This window comes from Moschus berezovskii, chromosome 17, assembly GCF_049115385.1.
Source record: "Moschus berezovskii isolate FMDL1 chromosome 17, NW_MosBer_1.0, whole genome shotgun sequence".
Lineage (NCBI taxonomy): Eukaryota > Metazoa > Chordata > Mammalia > Artiodactyla > Moschidae > Moschus > Moschus berezovskii.
The window spans coordinates 40,637,116-40,658,850 of record NC_142476.1 but is presented as its reverse complement, the minus strand read 5'-3'; the positions used below and the strand labels follow the sequence as shown (position 1 = coordinate 40,658,850).

General features: G+C 56.6%; 2 protein-coding genes across 5 annotated transcripts; one reads left to right on the top strand and one right to left on the bottom strand.

Moving 5' to 3' along the window:
• The first annotated feature begins 7,605 nt into the window (after positions 1 to 7,605).
• Positions 7,606 to 13,286, top strand: PERM1 (PPARGC1 and ESRR induced regulator, muscle 1). 2 transcript variants are annotated; one of them, XM_055419294.2, is made up of 4 exons: positions 7,606 to 7,925; positions 8,870 to 11,293; positions 11,808 to 11,933; positions 12,196 to 13,286. In XM_055419294.2, the coding sequence occupies exons 2-4, from the start codon at positions 9,010 to 9,012 to the stop codon at positions 12,309 to 12,311; spliced, it is 2,526 nt and encodes an 841-aa protein (XP_055275269.2). In that variant the 5' UTR covers positions 7,606 to 7,925; positions 8,870 to 9,009; the 3' UTR covers positions 12,312 to 13,286. The 2 variants fall into 2 exon arrangements, with proteins under 2 accessions (XP_055275269.2, XP_055275270.2); XM_055419295.2 differs by having other exon boundaries at positions 7,606 to 11,293.
• Positions 13,273 to 21,716, bottom strand: PLEKHN1 (pleckstrin homology domain containing N1). 3 transcript variants are annotated; one of them, XM_088845354.1, is made up of 16 exons: positions 21,558 to 21,716; positions 20,652 to 20,751; positions 17,729 to 17,875; positions 17,558 to 17,638; positions 17,387 to 17,459; positions 16,963 to 17,090; positions 16,761 to 16,892; positions 16,576 to 16,656; positions 15,781 to 15,856; positions 15,513 to 15,661; positions 15,244 to 15,390; positions 14,931 to 15,071; positions 14,630 to 14,761; positions 14,259 to 14,468; positions 13,948 to 13,996; positions 13,273 to 13,865 (listed from the first exon to the last, which is right to left on the bottom strand). In XM_088845354.1, the coding sequence occupies exons 1-16, from the start codon at positions 21,581 to 21,583 to the stop codon at positions 13,750 to 13,752; spliced, it is 1,788 nt and encodes a 595-aa protein (XP_088701480.1). In that variant the 5' UTR covers positions 21,584 to 21,716; the 3' UTR covers positions 13,273 to 13,749. The 3 variants fall into 3 exon arrangements, with proteins under 3 accessions (XP_088701480.1, XP_055275276.2, XP_055275277.2); XM_055419301.2 differs by lacking the exon at positions 21,558 to 21,716 and adding an exon at positions 20,852 to 21,492; XM_055419302.2 differs by lacking the exon at positions 21,558 to 21,716 and adding an exon at positions 20,852 to 21,492 and having other exon boundaries at positions 16,761 to 16,856.
• Positions 21,717 to 21,735: the final 19 nt, after the last annotated feature.

Sequence of the window (21,735 nt, the reverse complement as noted above, 5' to 3'; positions counted from 1 at the left end):
ACAGATAAAGTGGTCTGATAATCATATCTCTTTAAGAATTTTCCACAGTTTGTTGTGATCCACATAGTCAAAGGCTTTAGCGTAGTCAATGAAGCAGTAGTTTTCCAGTGTGGTTATCATTTTTCATCTCCATCTGGAGTGCATGAGAGTTCCAGTTGTGCTCCGCGTCCTCACCAGCTGTATGTCTGGTCAGACTTTTAAGCAGATGGTTAGTAGTGTCTCATTTTGGTTTTGATTTGCATTCCCTCAATGACTAATGATGTCAAGCATCTTTTTATGTTTAAATTCATCCACATATCTTCTTCCATAAAATAACTGGTCAAATCTTTCGCCCATTTTCTTCACTGGGCAATTTGTTTTCTTTCTTTTTCAAGAAATTTTGGCTGTGATGGGTCTTCATTGCTGCATGTGGGCTTTCTCTAGTTGCAGAGAGTAGGGGCTACTCTTCATTGTGGTGCATGGGCTTCTTACTGCAGTGGCTTCTCTTATTGTGGAGCACAGGCTCTAAAGTGTGGGCTCCAGGAGTTGTGTATGGGATTTGTTGCCATGTGGCATATGGAATCTTCCTAGACCAGGGATCAAACTTGTGTCCCCTGCATTTGCAGGTGGATTCTTCACCACTGGACCACAAGGTACTATTTGTTTTCTTATTGGTGAGTCTTAAGAGTTCTTTGTTGTTGTTTAGTAGATAAATCATGTCCAACTCTTTGCTACCCCTCTGTCCATGAGATTTCCCAGGCAAGAATACCGGAGTGGGTATTCTTCTCCAGGGGATCTTCCCAACCCAGGAATCAAACCTGGGTCTCCTACATTGCAGGCAGATTCTTTACTGCTGAGCCACCATGGAAGCCCAAGAGTTCTTTATATATTCTTTTTGTAAGTTCACACAAAGACTTAAACACAAATATTCTAGCAGCTTTATATATAATAGCACCAATAGCACCATACGTCCATCAACGTATGAAAGGATAAACAAATCTTGGCGTGTCCAACAATGGAACACTACTTATTAATTATAAAAAGACCAGGGACTTCTCTTGTGGTCCAGTGGTTAATAATCTGCCTGTCAATGCAGGGGACATGGGTTCAATCCCTGGTCCAGGAAGATTCCAGGTAACCAAGCCCACGAGTTGCAACTGCTACAGGGAAGAGCAAATTTAGACTCCACATTGGATCTGTTTCTTTGACTTTCAGTTCAGTTCAGTTGCTCAGTTGTGTCCGACTCTTTGCAGCCCCATGGACTGCGCACTCCAAGCTTCCCTGTCCATCACCAACTCTGGAGCTTACTCACACTCATGTCCATTAAGTCGGTGATGCTATCCAAACATCTCATCCTCTGTCATCCCCTTCTCCTCCCAGCTTCAATATTTCCGAGCATCAGGGTCTTTTCCAATGAGTCGTCCCTTCCCATCAGGTGGCCAAAGTACTAGAGCTTCATCTTCAGCATCAGTCCTTCCAATGAATATTCAGGACTGATTTCCTTTAGGATGGACTGGTTGGATCTCCTTGCAGTCCAAGGGACTCTCAAAAATCTTCTCCAACACCACAGTTCAAAAGCATCAGTTCTTTGGTGCTCAGCTTCCTTATGGTCCAACTCTCACATCCATACATGACTACTAGAAAACCACAGCTTTGACTAGATGGATCTTTGTCAGCAAAGTGATGTCTCTGCTTTTTCATATGCTGTCTAGGTTGGTCATAGCTTTTCTTCCAAGGAGCAATCATCTTTTAATTTCATGGCTGCAGTCATCATCTGCAGTGATTTTGGAGCCCAAGAAAATAAAGTCTCTCACTGTTTCCATTGTCTCCCCACCTATTTGCCATGAAGTGATGGAACTGGATATCATGATTTGTTTTTTGAATGTTGAGTTTTAAGCCAGTTTTTTCACTCTCCTCTTTCACCTTCATCAAGAGGCTCTTTAGCTCCTCTTTGCTTTCTGCCATATGGGTGGAGTCATATGCATATCTGAAGTTATTGATATTTCTCCCAGCATTCTTGATTCCAGCTTGTGCTTCATCCAGCCCGGCATTTTGCATGATGTACTCTGCATTTAAGTTAAATAAGCAGGGTGACAATATACACCTTTGACGTACTACTTTCCCAATTTGGAACCAGTCCGTTGTTCCATGTCTGATTCTAACTGTTGCTTCTTTATCTGCACACAAGTTTTGCAGGAGGCAGGTCAGGTGGTCTGGATTCCCATCTCTTTAAGAATTTTCCAGTTTGTTGTGATCCACACAGTCATAGGCTTTAATGTAGTCAATGAAACAGTAGATGTTTTTCTGGAATTTTCTTGTTTTTTCTTTGATCCCGTGGGTGTTGGCAATTTGATCTCTGGTTCCTCTGCCTTTTCTAGATCCAGCTTGAACATCTGGGAGTTCTCAGTTCATGTACTGTTGAAGCCTAGCTTGGAGAATTTTGAGTATTACTTTACCAGTATGTGAAGTGAGTGCAATTGTGTGGTAGTTTGAACATTCTTTGTTATTGCCTTTTTTTTGGGATTGGAATGAAAACTGATCTCTTCTAGTCCTGTGGCCATTGCTGAGTTTTCCAAATTTGCTGGCATATTGAGTGCAGCACTTTAACAGCATCATGTTTTGAATTTGAAATAGCTCAGCTGGAATTCCATCACCTCCACTCGCTTTCTTTGTAGCAATGCTTTCTTTGCAGCAATGCTTCCTAAGGCCCACTTGACTTCCTATTCCAGGATGTCAGCTTCTAGGTGAGTATCACACCATCGAGGTTATTTGAGCCATTAACATCTTTTTTGTATAGTTCTTCTGTGTGTTCTTGCCACCTCTTCTTAATATCTTCTGCTTCCATTAGGTCTGCTATTGCCGCTGCTAAGTCACTTCAGTCGTGCCCGACTCTGTGCGACCCCACCCCCCAAAATGTTCCCTTACCGGCCACCCGACCAGGGCCCGGAACCTCGCACTAGGTCGACTTCCTGTGGAGCTCGCGCGCCCTCTGGTGGCGCCTGGCGGTACCGCTGGCCGCGTACCGGACGGACCCATTCTCCGTACTCCTTACTGGTAACCCGGGAGACCTAAGGCCCCCTGCTTTAGAAGTGCGCACATGCCCAAGTTCTCCAGAGCCCTTCCCACAAGGAGGCCCATGATTGAGGAGGGGGAATGGAAGGGAACACTTCGGGTAATTCCAGCCACAGGAACCAGGCACCTCTGCCTCCCTGCAGAACCTTGCTTTCTCCCAGGGCAGTCATGGCAACTATTGAAAAACTCCTGCCCCAAACCTTCCAAACCTCCTTATTGTGTGGATCCCATGGAGGAGGCTCCACTGCTGTGCTTCTGTAGATATGCACGCGCGCGCACACACACACACAAACACACACACACACACCTGGGCCATGGAGTCCTGATGTGGTGCTTGGCCAACTGATGCCCATCTGGAAACAAAATTGTGACAGAAACTCCATCACCCACCGCCCACTGAAATCAGTTCCCACCACCCACTGATATGAGACTATGTGGGCTGTATTCCCAGTGAGAGAGGTGAAATGATAGAGCTTTAAAAACGTGCAAAGACATTGTGGAATCTTCATGATTTGGGGGAGCAGGCAAAGAGTTCTGTACAAAGACAGAAACAGTGATAAGCATAAAGGAAATTGTTGATAACTTGGACTATTTTAAAATTTAAAACTGCTGTTCAGTCGTTCAGTCGCTCGATCGTATCTGACTGTTTGTGATTCCACGGACTACAGCATGCCAGGCCTCCCTGTCCTTCACCATCTCCTGGAGCTTGCTCAAACTCATGTCCATCCAGTCAGTAATGCCATCCAACCATCTCATCTTCTGTCATCCCCTTCTCCTGCCTTCAATCTTTCCCCGTATCAGGGTCTTTACCAATGAGTCGTCCCTTCCCATCAGGTGGCCAAAGTATTGGAGCTTCAGCTTCAGCATCAGTCCTTCCAATGAATATTCAGGACTGATTTCCTTTAGGATGGACTGGTTGGATCTCCTTGCAGTCCAAGGGACTCTCAAAAATCTTCTCCAATACCACAGTTCAAAAGCATCAATTCTTTGGGGCTCAGCTTCTTTATGGTCCAAATCTCACATCCATACATGACTACTGGAAAACCATAGCTTTGATTAGATGGATCTTTGTCAGCAAAGTGATGTCTCTGCTTTTTCATATGCTGTCTAGGTTGGTCATAGCTTTTCTTCCAAGGAGCAATCATCTTTTAATTTCATGGCTGCAGTCATCATCTGCAGTGATTTTGGAGCCCAAGAAAATAAAGTCTCTCACTGTTTCCATTGTCTCCCCACCTATTTGCCATGAAGTGATGGAACTGGATATCATGATTTGTTTTTTGAATGTTGAGTTTTAAGCCAGTTTTTTCACTCTCCTCTTTCACCTTCATCAAGAGGCTCTTTAGCTCCTCTTTGCTTTCTGCCATATGGGTGGAGTCATATGCATATCTGAAGTTATTGATATTTCTCCCAGCATTCTTGATTCCAGCTTGTGCTTCATCCAGCCCGGCATTTTGCATGATGTACTCTGCATTTAAGTTAAATAAGCAGGGTGACAATATACACCTTTGACGTACTACTTTCCCAATTTGGAACCAGTCCGTTGTTCCATGTCTGATTCTAACTGTTGCTTCTTTATCTGCACACAAGTTTTGCAGGAGGCAGGTCAGGTGGTCTGGATTCCCATCTCTTTAAGAATTTTCCAGTTTGTTGTGATCCACACAGTCATAGGCTTTAATGTAGTCAATGAAACAGTAGATGTTTTTCTGGAATTTTCTTGTTTTTTCTTTGATCCCGTGGGTGTTGGCAATTTGATCTCTGGTTCCTCTGCCTTTTCTAGATCCAGCTTGAACATCTGGGAGTTCTCAGTTCATGTACTGTTGAAGCCTAGCTTGGAGAATTTTGAGTATTACTTTACTAGTATGTGAAATGAGTGCAATTGTGTGGTAGTTTGAACATTCTTTGTTATTGCCTTTTTTTGGGATTGGAATGAAAACTGACCTTTTCCAGTCCTGTGGCCACTGTTGAGTTTTCCAAATTTGCTGATCAATAGGAAAAGACAGAAGCACTGAAGAGACACACGTCCTCACTAACGATGATGCCAAAGGCCAATAACTTTATTATTAAGGAAAATGCTTCACCAGACGATGCGGGAGCAGACATGTTGGAGCAAAGGCACAGCCACCCCCTGAAACTGTTGGGCAGTGTCCTCTAGAGCTGGACAAACACCTCTGACCCCATGACTCCAAGACTGCCGAGAGAAAGGTTCCAGAATGTTCATAGCATCACTCTCAGTAATGGCTGCTGCAGACGACCCGCATGTCTGTCCATGGGAAGTGATGCAGTGGGGTGTCCCTCCTCAGCCAAGCGACCAACGGGGCCTCAGCTGCTGAGTGCAGAGTCCAGTGAGGAGCAGGCAGCGGACGGTGGGATGGCAGGAGCACGGACAGCAGAACTCCTGAAAACCTGGGAATTTCTTCTGAGAGCACAGGGCCATCTTTTGTTCTAATGAGGCTCCTGTAGGGGCTGGTCACCAGAAAGACCAAGACAGATTAGAAACTTCGAATTTTCAGCCCCACCTCCATTCTCTTGAGAAGGGAGAGGAACTGAAAATGGGGCTAATAAGTGATTATGCCTTTATGAGGAAGCCTCAGCAAAATCCCACACTGACGCATGGAGGTGTCCTTGCCCCCTGCCACCAGCCCTGCCCATCCCCCATCTGGACCTCACCCATATCCTTCATCGTATAGATGTGTGTGTCCTCTGTCGTGTCCGTCTCTTTGTGACCCTGTGGACTGTAGCCCACCAGAATCCTCTGTCCATGGGATTATCCTTCAACAAAACATCAAATTTTATAATGAACTAGTGAGCGTTAGTGAAGGTTTCCCTAAGTTCTGTGAACTCCTCTAGCAAATTAATTGAATGCAAGGGGCAGGTGGTCATGGGAACCTCTGATTTGTAGCCAAGTTAGACAGAAGTGGTTGGTGACTTGGGGACTACTCTTTGCCTTTGGCACCTGAAGTTGAGGGCAGTCTGTGGGACTGAGCTCCCAACCCAAGAATCTCTAGATACTATCAGAATTGAATTAACCTGTGGGACACCCAGCTGGTGTCACCAAATTGCCTGGCTTAGGAACCTCCCCCACCACTTTTGGTGACCAGAGTGTCGTGGTCTGCGCGCGGGAGAATTTCCAGACATGAGGCAGAATGAGAGGAGCATAAAGTTTATTAGAATGGGACATGCTGTTAGAACAATGTGCTGGCTCAAGGGAGAGATGATGTTGAACAGAGGTCCTTAGTCCATTTTTATAGCCAGGGTTCAAGGAGCATCGGGATAGGGGTCTTGTGGGTCATTTGCTGATTGGATGAGGCAAATGGAGTCCTTAGGGCCTCGGGAGGACCTGAAATTCATTAATAGTTACTACATGGGGGAGGGAAGGATGATAAAGGCCGGTCCGTTCCTGCATTCCAAGACCCTCCTTGGTTTTTTATCTGTTCTTTCATCCTGGGACACCGCACAGAGCAGTGTTTTGTGTGAGCAGCCTCGCAGGAGAGACACAGGAGGGTAACCTGGGTTTTCTCCACACTCAGTGATAAGGAAGCCCCGGGCCAGGCTCGCCCACCCGGGGTGGCGAGGGCATCTGAGGGTGCCACCTGACTGCTCTTCCTGGGTGTCCCGGTCTCCTTCACCCGAAGCCTCTGTCCTCGTGGTCCCCAGGTCCCACCTCCCCCTCCACCCGCAGGTCCTCTTCAGAGGTCCCCCTCCTCTCCCCTCTAGGTCCTTCTTATGATGTGTTGCTGTCAGAAATGATCCCATTTACCCATCTAGAGGTTTACTGCCTGACCCTACCCCCTCCTCTGTCCCCCAGCAGGAGGAGTGTGTGTCACTGTACCTGCCTGGGAATAGGCAACACCAGCCTTGAGGGCAGGGTGGCTCTGAACAGGGAGGGCCTTTAGGGCCCAGGTTCACTACTTACTAGCTGTGTGATTATGGACCAGACACTCACCCTCTCTCTGTATCTTACCAAGCTCAACAGTGAAAGAGGATTCTCCTGGCACCCCTCTCAGGACAGACACATTTTGGAAAAGTGCTCAGAGGGCTGAGCAGGATGGTGCCTGCAAGGGGCTGTTGTTCCCAGAAGCCACGTCTCCTGCCCGGTTCCTCCTGGTGACCTGCGGGTGGCAGCACCAGACCCCCGTTCCTGGAGGGACAGCCTGCTTGCCACCCCCATCTTGGGCTCTGAGGAGCCTAGGTCAGGAGAGATGCTGGCAGGAGGGACTGGCTCTCCCTGACTGCTTGCAACCACTCCCATGTGGGTGTTCTACTGAGAGCCCAACCAGGCAGGTTCACCACATTGCCAGGGGATGGGCCAGACCAGGGAGGTGCAAAGCCTGACCCAGATCAGCGGTGGCCGTGTTCAAATGACCTCTAGGAACATTCAGGACCCTCGTTTCTGGGCTCATCACTTTCTCCCCACCTCTGTTTCTCAAAGGCGTCAGGGTAAAGCCCTACGATCCAGAAGCATTCAGAGTGGTCTTGGGGGCTGCCAGCAGATGAGGAGGCAGGAGGGGCAGGGTCTGAATTTTCACTGTGGGTGGGGCTGCTTTAGGAGGAGAGAGCAGCCTTCAGCCAAGAGGGACTGCAGAGTGGCCTTCAGTTTGGGAAAGGGAGGCCCCTGTGGGCAAGACTGTTGGTCAGCATTCTCTGACCAGCATTTGACCTGACCAGTAAGGCATCCCTCACGTAGCTGGAAGCCCCTCAAATGCCATCTATTTGTGGCCTGGACCCTGCTGCCTGGCAGGAGACATGTGACCATGGGGCTGTGGTATTTTTGGCAATGGGGGTGGGGCCTGTGTAGCGAGCCCTGCACCATGCCGCTCTGGGACAGGCAGCTCGGACGCCCAGCTCCGCTGCCCCGGCTGGCTGAGGGGTCCCAGGTACAGTACTGTCAGCCCCTCATTCCCACCCTAAGAGGTCCCAAAGGGGACAGCCCCTACAGGGGGCTTCCCTAGGACCAGAGAGGAGGACAAGGGGCAGTGGGTCAGGAAGCCACGGTGCCCTGGTCTCAAGGCACCTCCATCGCAGGACTGGTCTGGCCAACAGCCTCCCACCCCCTGGGTCCAGCGGTACCTCACCAAGGGCCAAAGGGCAGCCCCCCATCGGGGGCTGAGAGGTTAGGGGCTCCCAACCAAGAAGGGCTGCCTTGGTTCAGTGAGATGCAGGGAGGAGGGCTTTGTCAGCTGGGTTGGGCAGGTCTGGGTCAGGGGCACAGACTCTGATGGTGGCCCTAGGGGGCTGGTGGGAACCAGGAGGCTCATTCTGTTCTGGGACCTCCTGCCCAGGCAGGGGCAGAGCCAGGCTCTCCCTGATGACCCCTGAGTGGGGTCTGGCAGCACTGGTGTGACCTTGGTAGGCTCAGAAGAAGCCTGGCAGCCTGTCCCAGCCAAGGCTGGTGGAAGGTCATCCCTAAAGACTGGTCACCTGCTGGACACCATGGCCCTTCCCCCCGTGGCCAGCTGCCACCTGGGGCACGTTGGGACAGTCCAGGACTATCACTCAGGTGAACTGAACCCTAGTGGGTGGTCCTTGAAATGGGCTTTGCTGCATCGAGTTGGCCTTTGTCCTAGCAGCTCTGCAGGAAAGTTGGAGGCTTTCTCAGCTGAACAGAAAAAAACACACCTTGAGGAGGGAAACTTCTGGGGATGAGGAGCCCTGTTTCAGTGAACTTCACTGACTCGAATGCAGGACTGTAGCAATATGTCCCTGTAAAGTTACCATTTGTGCTCAATTCGGAAGCAGGGAAGGCAGGAGTTTTGGATGCTCCAACTCCAGGAAGCAGCACAGCTTCTCTCTGGATTCTGTTTGTTCTGCTCTCTTTCAGGACAGAAATGGAGGGCTGGCCTCTGGGCCAGGGAAACCCAAGGGGGCAGGTGGGGTGGTGGCAGTGAGTGCGGGCCGGGGCCCCGGGCCCGGGTCTGTGAAGAAGCTGGTCTGTGGTTCATGCGCCTCTGCTGACCCAGAATGGAGAACTTCCAGTACAGCGTCCAGCTGAGCGACCAGGACTGGGCTGAGTTTTCGGCCGCCACCGAAGAGTGTGGTCTCCTGCAGGCCGGCCTGGCCTCTGGGGATGAACCCTTGTCCAGCGACACTGACCAAAGGGACAGCAGTGGCAGCAGCCCCCCAGGACCCTTGCCCTTTCTCGAGGGGCAACCGGCTCCCGGAGGAAGTAGCTGGCCCAGCTTTGAGGAGGAGGACAAGGCTGCCACCCGGCAGCTGGTCAGCAGGTCTTGGCATGAGCCCATGCTGGCCCCAGAGGCCGGTCAGCAGACGCCCAGCACGTCCGCACGGTCAGAAGCTCGGCTGTCCCTCAGCCCTGGTGCCGCCCCTCTCGTCCAGGGCTCATCCCTCCCGGGACCAGTGTCTTCCAGAGACGAGATGCAGAGGCTTCTGCAGGGGCCAGCCCCCCGGGGCCCTGCCTCTACTCCCGCTGGTGAGCCTGCTGGGAGTCCTGAGTCCCCTGGCCGCAGTGCTGCCCCCCAGAGGTCCCCTGGCAGCCCTGGAGCCCCGCCAAGAAGCCCTGGCCGAAAGAAGAGGCGCACTGCAGGCACCAAAGCGGGTGGGCGTTCGGGTGGCCCAGGCCCTGCTCCTACCCAGCTGGGTTCCCCACCGCTCACAGAGGCCAGGCCTGAGGACAGCCTCGGCCCTGCTGGGTCCCGGGGGAAGGGTCTCCCAGCAGGAGCAGCAAAGCAGACAGCAGGCACTGGGCAGATTGAGCTGGGGCCAGAGTCTGCAGGAGCCCCCGAGCAGGTGGCCAGACAAGGGCCAGGTGTGGATCTGTCTACATCTGTCCCTACTACTGAGCAGGGAACAGACCGACTTGGAATGAGCCCCAGAGCTAAGCCATGTGCTGTGTCCACATCTGACCCAGGGGCTCCTCTAGATGTCCCGATTAAGTCAGACGTGGCTCTATCCACACCTGCCTCCGAACCGCAACCTGATGAGTCTCAGTCTACACCTGCGTTCAAGCCTCAACCCGATGAACCTCAGTCTACACCCGCCTTCAACGCTCAACCCAATGTGCCTCAGCCCACACCAACCTTCAGTCCTCAACCCGATGAGCCTCAGTCCACACCTGCCTCTGAACCTCAACCCGATGAGCCTCAGTCTACACCCGCCTCTGAACCTCAACCCGATGAGCCTCAGTCCACACCCGCCTCTGAACCTCAACCCGATGAGCCTCAGTCCACACCCGCCTCTGAACCTCAACCCGATGAGCCTCAGTCTATACCCACCTTCAAGCCTAGACTGGATGTGGACCTGCTTGTGCCGGCCCCAGTGGTCCAGCCAGAGGTGGATTTATCAAAGCCTGCCTCAAAGGCTGTACCATGCACAGCTCTGCCTCACCTTGTGCTTGAGGCTGGGTCTGATGTGGGTGTGTCTACACCACCTGCTCCCACACCCCAGGCTGGGCCTGACATGGTGGAAGCAGAGGTTGTTCCCGTGACCAAGCTGGGTTTGAGCCCTGATCGGTCTCTAGAGGGGCACCAACAGAAGCCCAGAGGGGAGCCCTCAATAGATGCCCCTGGACACCACACTGGGGAGCCCCCTCTAGGCCCCATCCAAGCACCCAAGAAGAAGAAAGTGCGATTCTCCATGGCTGTGCCCAGCTCCGCAGAGCCAGGATCAGGAGAGGCCTCAGGCCCACCCTCTCTGGCCACAGCCCCCAGGATGGCATCTGGGGGCCACAGAGGTTCTGGAGCCTGGGACTCTGTGGTGGTTGGGCCCCGGAGCCCCCAGCCTCGGATTCTGAAGCACCTGCCCCCCTCTGCCCCCTCTGCCTCTGTGGGGCCAGGGCCCCGGAGCTGCTTTGCAGTGACCCTCCCGGAAGCCTATGATTTCTTCTTTTGCGACACCATTGAGGAGGAGGACGAAGAGGCTGAGAGGGCAGCAGAGGCTGCCCAGGCTCCAGCCGAAGTCCAGTGGCCAGATGTGTGTGAGTTCTTCTTCCAAGACAGCCAAATCCAGAGGTCGAGGCACCAGGAGAACTGCTCCCAGGCCCCACCCTTACAGGCTGGGCCTGTGTCGGCCCCTCCACCTGGAGAGCCCATGCCAATCTCCATCCCTGAGGTCTATGAACACTTCCTTGAGGAGGACAGGTCAGGGGGCACGCTGGGGCCAGCCGCCCTTCTCCAGATGCAGGCCACAGAGCCCCCCAGGTCAGTCCTCTGGGGAGTGGGGACTGGCGCCCCACTGGAGTCTAGCCCAGCCACAGTGGAACAGCTCGCCCTGGCCGTCAGGGAAGCAGGTGTGTGTTGCGGGGGCCTCATGGTCTGTCTAGGACCTGGGAACACACTGTCCAGGGAGTTCAGCCAAGAGGGCCATTGGGGAGGGACAGGCCAGGATCCTGGGTTGTGAGCTGGTGGGGGGGGCCTCAGGGGTGATCTGCTCAGGAAGGGCCCCTCCCCCGCCTCCTCCCCAACTCCCAGGAGACAGTCCAGGTGGGGCAGCCCCAGCCAGGCAGGGGTTGGCTCCACAGTGGCTGTCACCTTGTGTTCTGCCCCAGACAACATGGGGCATCCCCATCTCAGTCTGCACTGCCTGTAGGTCAGGCTCACATTCCCTCTAGAAGATATTTTACAAACCAGGAAACAGCACCCCAGATGCACTCGCCCAAGTCAGCCTGACTCAACTATGCCACACACTACCCTGGGTCTTGGGACCGAGGTGTCACAGGAAGGACGTGACTCAGGATAGACATGACCAGGGCAGGTGTGTCTGAGTGGGGCAGTAGGAGCTCAGGCCATGCTTCTTTTTCCCAGTGGTACCCCGGGGTCCCCTCACCTCGTTCACCTTCAGCCAGAAAGACATGTGCATGGTGTTCGTAGCCTTTGCTACCTGGGCTGTGAGAACGTCAGACCTGCATGCCCCAGACGCCTGGAAAACAGGTTTGTGGGGCCGGGGTGGGGTGGGCTGGTGTCCAGAAGTCCAGTGGAGGGGCAGTGGTGTCCAGTCCCAGCTTCTGGGCTAGCAGGGATGAGAGGCCCATGGGGAGGTGCGGGTTTCTCCGCTGACTGATTTCCTGCGTTGCGGACCCACCCTCACTCTGCCAGCCTGCCCTCATCCTTCGAGAGTCAGCCTATGTGGATGGAGGGTGGTGACCAGGCCAGAACAGAGCCGGCACTCAGGAGGTCTGTGCTTCTCTTGCAGTTCTGCTGGCCAACATTGGCACCATCTCTGCCATTCGATATTTCCGCCGGCAGGTGGAGCGGGGGCGCCACAGCCGCAGTCGCAGCCCCAGCCCCAACTCCAGCCCCAGCCCCTAGGACCCAGGCTCGGCCCAGGAAGACGCAGGACAAGGAAATGTTCACAGGTGCTCAGGACAAGGCGCTGCCCTCAGGCCTTGCCCTCTGACTCTTTGTGTTCTGCAGTGTCTAAGAAGGAGACTGTGTCCTTGGTCCCGGCTCCCCTGGACTCCACTGAGGGTCTGACCAGTACCCGAGGCCAAGGCTGTGCTCCACACTTGGGAGCGGGGAGATTCTGGAAGGCTGGGGTAGGTAGGGGCCGAGCAGGAAGCTGGTTAGTAAGGTGGCCAGGTTAGCAATAATAAAACAGGGCGTCCAATGAAACTTGAATCTCAGACACTCAGGATGAGACCCACTTATGCTAAGGAACTCTTTGTGGTTTATCTGAAACCGGAATTAACTGGAATCCTCATCCTATGCGGTTATGCTTCTGGAGAGAGGGCCACAACAGGGCAGTGGAAGTTAGAGGGGTTCAGAGCAGCAGCAAGGCCCCAGTAGGAGATCTGGGCAGGGGGCTAGGCCAAGGAGGCAGAGAGCCTCAAGGCTGGGGGGTGGGCGGTGTCCCAGCCTCTGCCCTATTTACAAGAGGCTGGGCTGATGAAGGCCTCTGAGGCTTCTCTGACCCTGGAACTGCAAGGGTCTGGTCAAGGCCTCCTTGGTTCCTGCCCGAAACAGTGAGCAGGTACCCAGAGCAGTAGGGGTCTGTAGGCAGGGCCTGGAGCCCCGCCTCTGGGGCACCCTGGAGGAGCTGCAGCGATGGAAGGCAAGGGTATCGGGAGGAGGAACTGGACCTCTGGCTTTGCCCAGGGCTGAGAGGAGCTGGAGATGGGACAGGAAAGTGGGCGGGGCACAGGCAGTGGTGGAGCAAGGGGTGCTTGGGTGGATGTCCAGCCCTGGAAGCAGCAAACGCAGGGTCCCCAGGACGCAGGACACCACTGGCTGCTGAGGACAGGACGCATGGACACACAGCACCAATAAAACCTCCTCTTTCCTTCTTGTTTGGTCTCTCGCCGGTTTCTCCTGACCAGTTCGTCCCACTCACACACGCCCAGGCCACCCTCCTCCCTCTGCTCAACATGTCTCAGACCTCACGACCTCCGACCCTTGTGCCCTCTGGTTTCACATACTCTGACCCTCGCTAACTTGACTTTCTCAGCCCTCTGACCTTTATGCTTGTGCCATCCTCCTTCTCCCAGGTGAAGCCGCTGCCCCAAGTCCCCTCCCTCATTCCTTCCCTGAGAGGCAGCCTGAGTGTGGCCCCTCTGGGTGTCCAGTCACCTTGGCCAAGGTGTCCAGAGCCCAGGGTAACTCAGGGTTCTTGAGGCTCCCTCCACCTGCTGGGGTCAGACTCGGACTCGACACTGCCTATGGCCCCACAGACAAGTCCCAGGTCCTGTTGCGGCCCCTCCTCCAGGGTCGATGCAGGCAGGTAGTCCCCAGGAGCAGCTGCTGGGGGCCATCAGATCCACTGGATGAGCCCCAGTTCAGGCTCTGGTGCTCCTTGAGGCCCCCGCCGCTGGGAAGGTGACAGAGCTTTGTCCTGGGTGCTGCCGTAGCCCCTGGGGGGGTGGCCATCTGGTGGGGAGGGCGGACATGCATGTGTCTTCAGGAGGTGACACCCCAAACTCTCCCAGAAGGGGGCAGGGCCCTCACTCACCTAGGGGAGGTGGTGAGGGGTCAGGCGAAGCTTCTTTCTCAGGGGAGACCTGGGGACCCCAACCACAGGTCTGAGAGATGGGCCCCAGGAAAGGGGGTCTGGAGACTAGCCCCGAATCTGCCTGACCCCACCCCCTCCGTTCCACCTCCCCCACCACTGCTCCCTTCCAGCCACCAAGCCCAGTCCCGGTCTCCACCCAACCCCCTCTTCCCCTGTTTCCATCTCTCCTGCTCCCTCAGGGTCCCAGAAGGACCCACGCAATTTCCTATCCCCCATAGAACCCCTTGCCCGAGGTGGGGGCTGATACTCACAAGCTGAGGGGAATCTGGGGGCCGGGGCCCCCAGCCCCTGATGGAGGCGCGATGGTGCCGAGAGGCTCGGGCCTGAGGGACTGCCTTCTCAGAGAGGAAGTGGGGGCCAGAGAGTCCACAACTGGAGTCAGAGACAGGCATGGACACGGGGACCGAGCAGAACGGGCCAGAGGGGTCAGGTCCAAGCGAGCTCTGCATCACACTGAGGAACTGTCGGGAGAACACTGGTGATCGAGGTCCCCTGAGAGGCCCCTGCCCCAGAAACCCCCTGAGCCTCCCACAGTGGCCTGAGCAGACCTCAGGCTCCGGGTGTCCTCTCAGCCTCAGGCTGTGGGCACGCCAGCTCCTTCTGTCACCTGGAAGGGACTGACCTCACCCAGGCTCTGGACGTCTGTGATCTTGCGGTGGGAAGTGGCAGGTGGCGTGTAGGGGTCAGCGTAGAGCGGGGAGTGGGGTGTCTCCAGAGAATGGTCTGGAGCCTCAGGGCCGCCATCTAGGCTCACCTATAGGCAAGAGACAGGAGACACAGCTTCCTGGGGCTGGAAGCGGCCAAGCCCTTCCTTCTCTGTGCAAGGGGCCTCTGGTGGTTTCAGGATTGAGGAGGCCAGGGAGGTGGAGGGTGGGAGGGAGCGGAGGGTCATGCCCGGAGCCAAGGTCAACATGTTGTCCCACCTTAGTCAGGTCCAGGTGTAGCAGGGGGGCTGGGCCAGGCCTCTCAGCCCGGGCCTTGTTCCTGGGTGATCGGCTGCTGCCGCCCCGTCTCAGCTTTGCCCTGTGTCCACCAACACTGGTGCAGCCAGGGTTGGCTTGCTCCTGTGGGAACCAAGGACCTTCCAGAAGGTTTCCTGGGCTCTCTCCCATACAAGCTACACAGAGTCCCTTCCCCTGAGGAACTCGGGTCCTACTTGCCATGCGGTCCCCAACACAAACTTGCCTCATGGTCCCCTGCCTCCTCTGCCCATTATCCGCCCCCCCAGATACTCACCGGTGGGGGCCGGGCCGGGCAGCCTGCAGTGGATGGTGCTGACTCAGGGAGGGAGTGGTTGGTGCAAGTGGAGGGGGGTGCCGGGCACCCTGAGTCCCAGCTGGTCCGTGCATCAGAGGAGAGTGAGCCTCGGCCACTGACCACAACCTGGGCAGCCGGCGAGGGGCAAAGGTGAGCCAGGTGGCAGGAACCTTCCCCACCTCCCCGTGCCCAGGCCCACCCGTCTGTTTTACCGCGGCCCGGCAGCACCTGCCCTGCTGACTCCTTACCTGTGTGGATGCCCGCAGCCCCGGGAGGCTCTCAGGGCCAGGTGGTGGGGAGGCCCTGTCCTCACGGCAGACTGTCTGCAGGCAGAGCAGCCAGTGGCTGTAGTCCTCGTAGCTGGCACACACCACACGGATGGTGTTGATGAGACGGCCTGGTCCATGGATACTGTGAGGGGGCCTGGCAGGCAGGGTGCTCCCTGCAAGGCCCCAGTGCAGAGCTAGGTGCCCACCCGGGGCCACAGCCCCTCTCCCAGGCCTGGCTCCCACCCACCTTCAATCAGGAAAGAGCGGATCTGCTTCTCCCTCTCTTCCAGGTTGATGTGGATGGCGCTGAGCGGGAGCTCCCCCTGCAGGGCATCAGGGGACAGGGCCTGAGTCAGGGAACAATCCCTGATCCACCACCTCGGTGAGCTCTCCCTAATTGGGTGGGCATGTGGACGCCAGGCAGAGGGCAAAGCAGGGCTGAGGCCAACACCTTGAGGGAGGCCAGGCACATCCTGTCTGTCCTAGAGGGGTGTCTTCACCCAGGCTCCAGGTGGGGCTTTCTCCAGTCTCTGACTCAGGACTGGTCGGGGACTGGTCCACTGGGCCACCCATTAAGACGGGGGTGGGTGGGAAGGGATCATGAGGAAGCCCCCTGTATTTCTCGATGACTGAAGGCCATGATCACCCCCAGAGTAGGAGGTACCCTGATGCACAGGATGGACCCTAACGCCCATGCCTACACCCACGCACGCACACACACACAACCTTCAGGCACCAGGAAGATGTCTGCTCAGAGGTACAGGCACCTTCCAGGAGCACTGTGGGCCCCATGCCACCGCCAGGTGACTGGCCTGCTGGTGACTGTGGACTTGCTAGCATGATACAGGGTGCTGAGGCAAAGTGCCCACCCTCCTTGCCCACGTCAGGCTGAGACCAGACTGACCAGGACAGCAGGCTGGGTGGGTGGGGCCACTTGTCCCAGCAGGCCCTGACATACAGGTTCCTCCTGAGCCGTTGCCCCCTCCCACCCCCATGTGCTGGGCACCTCCCTGGGGCGGGTCTGAAGTGGGGAGGGACCCACCTTAAAGCAAAGCCCATCTGCTTCCTCGGAGAAGATGGCCAGGGAGGTTGGGTACAGGACAAGGAGCCGGTCCCACTGCTCCTGCAGGGAGATCCCAGGGTGGAGTGGGGTCTCCACTGGCATGCACCTGGCCCCACCTGGAGCCTGTACCCTGCCCCCACCTCCTCCCACCTCTGTGCCCCCACCTGTGAGGGCAGATGCTGCAGCTTGACCCTTGAGGCACAGATGGCACTGCCCATCACCTGGCGCCCTGATGCTGTCCGTAGCTGGGTTAGCCTGTGCTGCAGAGTCCAGGGGAGCACATCCTCAGTGGAGCCCTGGGAGGAAAGGGTCAGGGGCAGGTGGAGGAGAGGGAAGGGAAAGGGGTGCAGGGTTCCCAGCACTGACCTGCAGGGGCTCTGGGGGGCAGCGAGGCACCCCTCCCACGAGGGCTATCTGCTTCTCCAGGTGGTAGAGCCAGTGGCCCAGCTCGGCCTTGCTGGGGCAGAGCACGAGAAGTGGGGCAGGCAGCGGGCCTGTGGGGGAGGGACAGAGTGGGCTAGGCCAGGGGCCCACAGGAGAGGTCCCTCAAGGGTTGGCAGGAGCCACTGATGACCACATGCACAGCTCTGGAGGCCCCCAGTCTGCTGTCCTCCACCCCAACCTGGCACTGCATGTGTGCCCATCAGAGGAAAAGCCAGGGCCCCTCAATGTGATCAGAGTCCTGCCAAGGTCCCAGGCCGGGTCCACAGCCAGGCTCACTGAGCAGCCTTCGTGCTGTCGCCTTGTCCTGAGGGCAAGGTCAACACAGCACCACCCATGTCCCACACACCTGTGATCTGGAAGGCGTGCTCTCTAGACCCCTCGAGGGGGCAGACACTCAGCTCCATCAGCGGTAACAGCCCCTGCCAGAGCATAGCGGGAGAGAAGGGCTAGGGCCCCTATGCCGCCCAAGGGTCTGCCCTCCCCCTCCCCAGACCTCCCTCTGCCCATCTCCCCGCACCTGGAAAGTGAGTCCTTCGGGACCATGGGCCTGGAAGTAGAGGTGGGAGGGGAACAGCTCCAGGTAGCAGTCGCTGACATTCTAGGGGAGAGAGGGGCCAGCGTCTGAGGACTCGGGGGCAGGCTCCAGGGTGGCCCCCCCAAGCATGCCCCGCTCCAGCCCGGCCCCCACCTGGCTGTGCTGGAAACGCAGCTGGACCTTGGCGTAGTGCACAACGTTGCCTAGACTCCTCACAGCTGCCCTTCGCCGCCCCTCCTTGAACACACTCAGGAAAGGCTGCTCCAGGATTTCCTGCTGGCTCTGCAAACCTGGGATGTTCTAGGGTGGGGGAAGAGCTCAGGGGAGGGGGCCTGACTGGTGACCAGCGGCCTTGGCCCACAGTCTCACCATACACAGGTTAAGAATACACGCACAGCATCACATGTGTACAGAGCCCCGTGCACACACAGTTCCTTCACATGACAATAGTGCAGAACACACACACACACAAACAGCCTCTGCTGGTCACAGAACTCTGTGGTCTAGTGATGGAGCCAGCAACCTTTCAACTCATCGGAAACTCAACTCTTAGCCTCACTATTTCCAAACTGTGTTCCCTTATTTTGGTTACCGTGCTGTTTAAAGTCCCTTCAGTCATGTCTGACTCTTTGCGACCCTATGTATTGTAGCCTGCCAGGCTCCTCTGTCCATGGGTTTCTCCGGGCAAGAATACTAGAGTGGGTTAACATGCCCTCCTCCAGGGGATCTTCCCAACCCAGGGATCCAACCCGCATCTCCTGCAGCTCCTGCGTTGCAGGTGGATTCTTTACTGCTGAGCCACCAGGGAAGTCCTATTTTGGTTACGCAACCTTCCAAATCCTGTTGGTCAGAGGGGTTTTCAGGTGTTCGAGTGAGACAATGCTCAAAACCCTCCCACACCTCAGAGTCAGCTGGTTCTGGCTTAAAACTTGGCTCTATGGAGAAAGGTTAGGGTCCATGGGGTCACAAAGAGTTTGATAAAACTGAGTGACTGAACAACAAACCGAGAAGGGGGTGCCGATCTGCAGTATTTGCCAGTTTGCCTGGTGTGAGTATTCTCATCACAGCCTGTTAAGTGCCACACTGCCACATGCCTCCATCTCCCGCTCAGCAGAGGCCAAGGTCCTGGCAAGGGCCTAGGGGTCCTCTCCCCTCACTTCAGGCATCTACTTATCTCAGGATCTTCGCTCCTGCTGCCCTCTCTGACTGGACCACTCAGCCCAGCCCCTTCTCACCTAGTCCAGCACTCGGCTCAGACCCCTTCCCTTGAGCTGCTGGCTGGGTGCCCTTCCAACACCCCAGCCTCACTGACCCCTGCCCGATTGTCCTCCTTTACATTTCACCTCAGTGCTAGCCACATCTGATGTATTATCTTTTCCTTCTTTATCTTGCCATCTGGCTTTGTCACGGATGTGAATGACATGAGAACAGGGCCTTTGTATTGTGCCTCTTTGCTGGGCCAGGACCTAGGACAGTACTGGTGTACTAGGTGCAAGCCCTCGGTGTACTAGGGCTTCAATGCCCGTCTTCTGAAGGGACGGAGGGTCAGTGCCCACCAATAGCTGACTCTGGCAAATAGAGACTCCTCTATAAGCAAGGGTTTGATGATCAGAATGGGAGCCAGATCAGGACAGGTGCCCAACTTGGGCTGGAAGGGCTGAAGTCTGGGGATCAGGGCACACTGGGGAGCTGGCAGGGGCTGCTATGCCTTGGCCAAGCTAAGCCACCCCTTGGGCAAGCCCAGGAATGTGAACAGACAGACTCAGAGCTTCCGGGCCTCTCTGTCTCTGGGTGGGGCCTCCTGCACCCACACCCAGTGCGGGGAACGATGCTGGGATGGGACCCATGAAAAATAGGCCACGGAGCAGGAAGGGCCACACAGCTGGCCCATGGCCTGGGCTCAGGCTTGAGGCAGTGGTGGGGCAGGCTCCCACGTGGGGGCAGAGCCCACCCCCTAACAGGGAAGGGGAGTGCTGGCTCCTCCCCTGGCCCCACTCCCCGAGGTTCAGCAAGCCCAGTCCCCTCTCCAGCTGCCATGTCCTGGCACAAGAGGACCACCGGGACTATATGATGTGCCCTGGACCTGCATGGAAGGAGCTGAGGTCTGAGATGTGGCCACATGGAGGGATTCTGGTCAGGGCCTTGACAGAAGTGCCCTGTCCACTTCTCTGAGGTAGCCTGGTTTCTGAAGGCAGCACAGGGAGCCCAGGGAACCCCAGGGAGCAGGAGAGGGGACAGGCCCGGGCTTCCCAGCCTGACAGGAACACTTGGAAAGGTTGCCTGGGAGCTGACACCAGCAGCTGTGAGGATGGGTGCTGGCCAGTGCTCCCCGCACAATCACAGACGTTCCTGGGGCAATAGCCTAGAGGCTCATTTCCCTCACATGCCAGGGCCTCTGCACACAGCAGAGCCTCACTCCAGCCCTTGGAGGCCGCGCCAGGTTAAAGGGCAGGTGTCTCTCCCCCTTGGTCAGCAGGTGTTCAGCTCAAAGGTGGCCCAGCATATGCTTGGGAGCCCTCCTTGCTGTGTGGCATGGGGGTACAGGATGACGCAGTGGTGGACTCCAAGGGGACGTCTCTTGGAGAAACCAGGGCCAAGGGTAGTGGAGAGGCTGGCTCACTGAGTACAAGAAGCCCCTTACTCTCTTGGAGCAACAGTGGGGGGGGTGGTTCATAGCCCCATCGCCCGCCTGACACCCATGCCCACACGGCAGCACAGACACACGTGCTTGTCCAGCTTCAACGTGCCCAGACACGCTGTCCTGCACCAGGGAGCGGGGTGGGGGCTGGACACCTGGGCCCCGGGCAGGGCTGGCACGTGGCTGGGCACGGAGGCCCCGCCCTGCCGCCCCACTGACTCAGTGCCGGGTCTCAGTTTCGCTCTCCACTCAGACTTTCGGCCTATGAGCTCCCCAGGGCGGGGCTGCACCTACTTCCTCGATGTGCTCTGGACTTGACTCTCCTGGGGGCGGACAGGGAAGACCCTGGGCCCAGTACAGATGGGACACACACGCAGTCACATGCAGACCACCGCTACCACACCCCTCCAAGCCAGGGCACGCTACCCAGTCGCTCACCGTCCCTGGGATGTAGTGGAAGATCTTGTCAGCAGTGGTGTCCCCGTCCGCACCAGCCTCGGTGCCAAACAGGCCAGCCAGCTTCCGTGCGCCGTCCTCTCTGGGGACAAGGGGTGGGGGGGGCTCACAGCCTGGCCCCTGAGGCAGATCAAGGGAGACCCTGTGACCAAGCGGCCATGGCCATACCCCGCCCCCCTCACCTATTTCCCTTCAGCGAGGGCTTTCTGGAAAAGGAGGCCCGGAGCCTCCTAGGGGCCTGGGGGACGCAGTGGCTGTTCCCCATGGGTGGCAGTGGCAGCTGACCTGAGTAAAGCAGGTCGACAGGTCTGGGTCCTTCGGTCCCGAGCCTTCTGCCCCACCTCCTGGGGCGGGGCTCTGGGCCAGCCAGCCCTGCACCTAAGGGCTGGGGAGGCGGAGTCTTTCTGGGAGGGAACTGGCCCCTACCAGAGGCTGAGCTGAGCCTTTCAGCTCCCTGCCCAGGGTCCTCCACACATCAGCCAGCCTGGGGGGTAGGGGAGGGGGAGGAGAGATTCCCCCCACTCACAGCCCAGTCAAGAGCCCCCAGTCTGTACAGGGGCTCAAAGGCCATTGCATCAGACTAGAGGTTGCCTAGGGTCAGAGGGCCGGAACGGAGCTCCCTGAGCCTAGCGACCCCCCTCCAGACATGTGAGCGCACATCCTGTTTCCATGTAAATGCCAGCCTCTGAGTCACCAGTGACTGTATGGGACGTGTGCTCACCCTCAGCTATTGAAGCAGGAGTCTGCAACTGGAGAAGGAGGAACTAGGACCCTCCTGCAGCCTCCTCTCTGCCTCCACCAACCCTCACCCCAGGTCAAGATAAACGGTCCCGAGGCTCAACCAGAAACCAGATTCCAAGAGAGAGGGTATAACCCTCCCAGGTGTACCTGGGACCAGTGAGGTCAGGGGGCATGCCATGCAGAGCCTGGGTAAGACGTGGGCCAGCACAGCCCTGCCCCTGGACGTGACGGCACTGTCTCAAAGCCCTCAGATGCCAACACGGAGCCTCGGCTCGGGCACACAGCCACCCCAGGCCCCTCCAGTCACCCCAGACAGGACCCTGAG

What these genes read in the sequence shown, in the direction of transcription:
- PERM1 (XM_055419294.2), top strand. Translation starts at nt 9,010, where the DNA reads ATGGAGAACTTCCAGTACAGCGTCCAGCTGAGCGACCAGGACTGGGCT. An exon ending in CCTGGCCGTCAGGGAAGCAG is followed by an intron (nt 11,294 to 11,807) that starts GTGTGTGTTGCG and finishes TCTTTTTCCCAG; the next exon opens with TGGTACCCCGGGGTCCCCTC. An exon ending in CCCAGACGCCTGGAAAACAG is followed by an intron (nt 11,934 to 12,195) that starts GTTTGTGGGGCC and finishes CTTCTCTTGCAG; the next exon opens with TTCTGCTGGCCAACATTGGC.
- PLEKHN1 (XM_055419301.2), bottom strand. Translation starts at nt 20,934, where the DNA reads ATGGGGAACAGCCACTGCGTCCCCCAGGCCCCTAGGAGGCTCCGGGCC. An exon ending in GCCCCCCAGAGCCCCTGCAG is followed by an intron (nt 16,893 to 16,962) that starts GTCAGTGCTGGG and finishes CTTTCCTCCCAG; the next exon opens with GGCTCCACTGAGGATGTGCT. An exon ending in CCCCTCACCACCTCCCCTAG is followed by an intron (nt 13,866 to 13,947) that starts GTGAGTGAGGGC and finishes CCTCCCCACCAG; the next exon opens with ATGGCCACCCCCCCAGGGGC.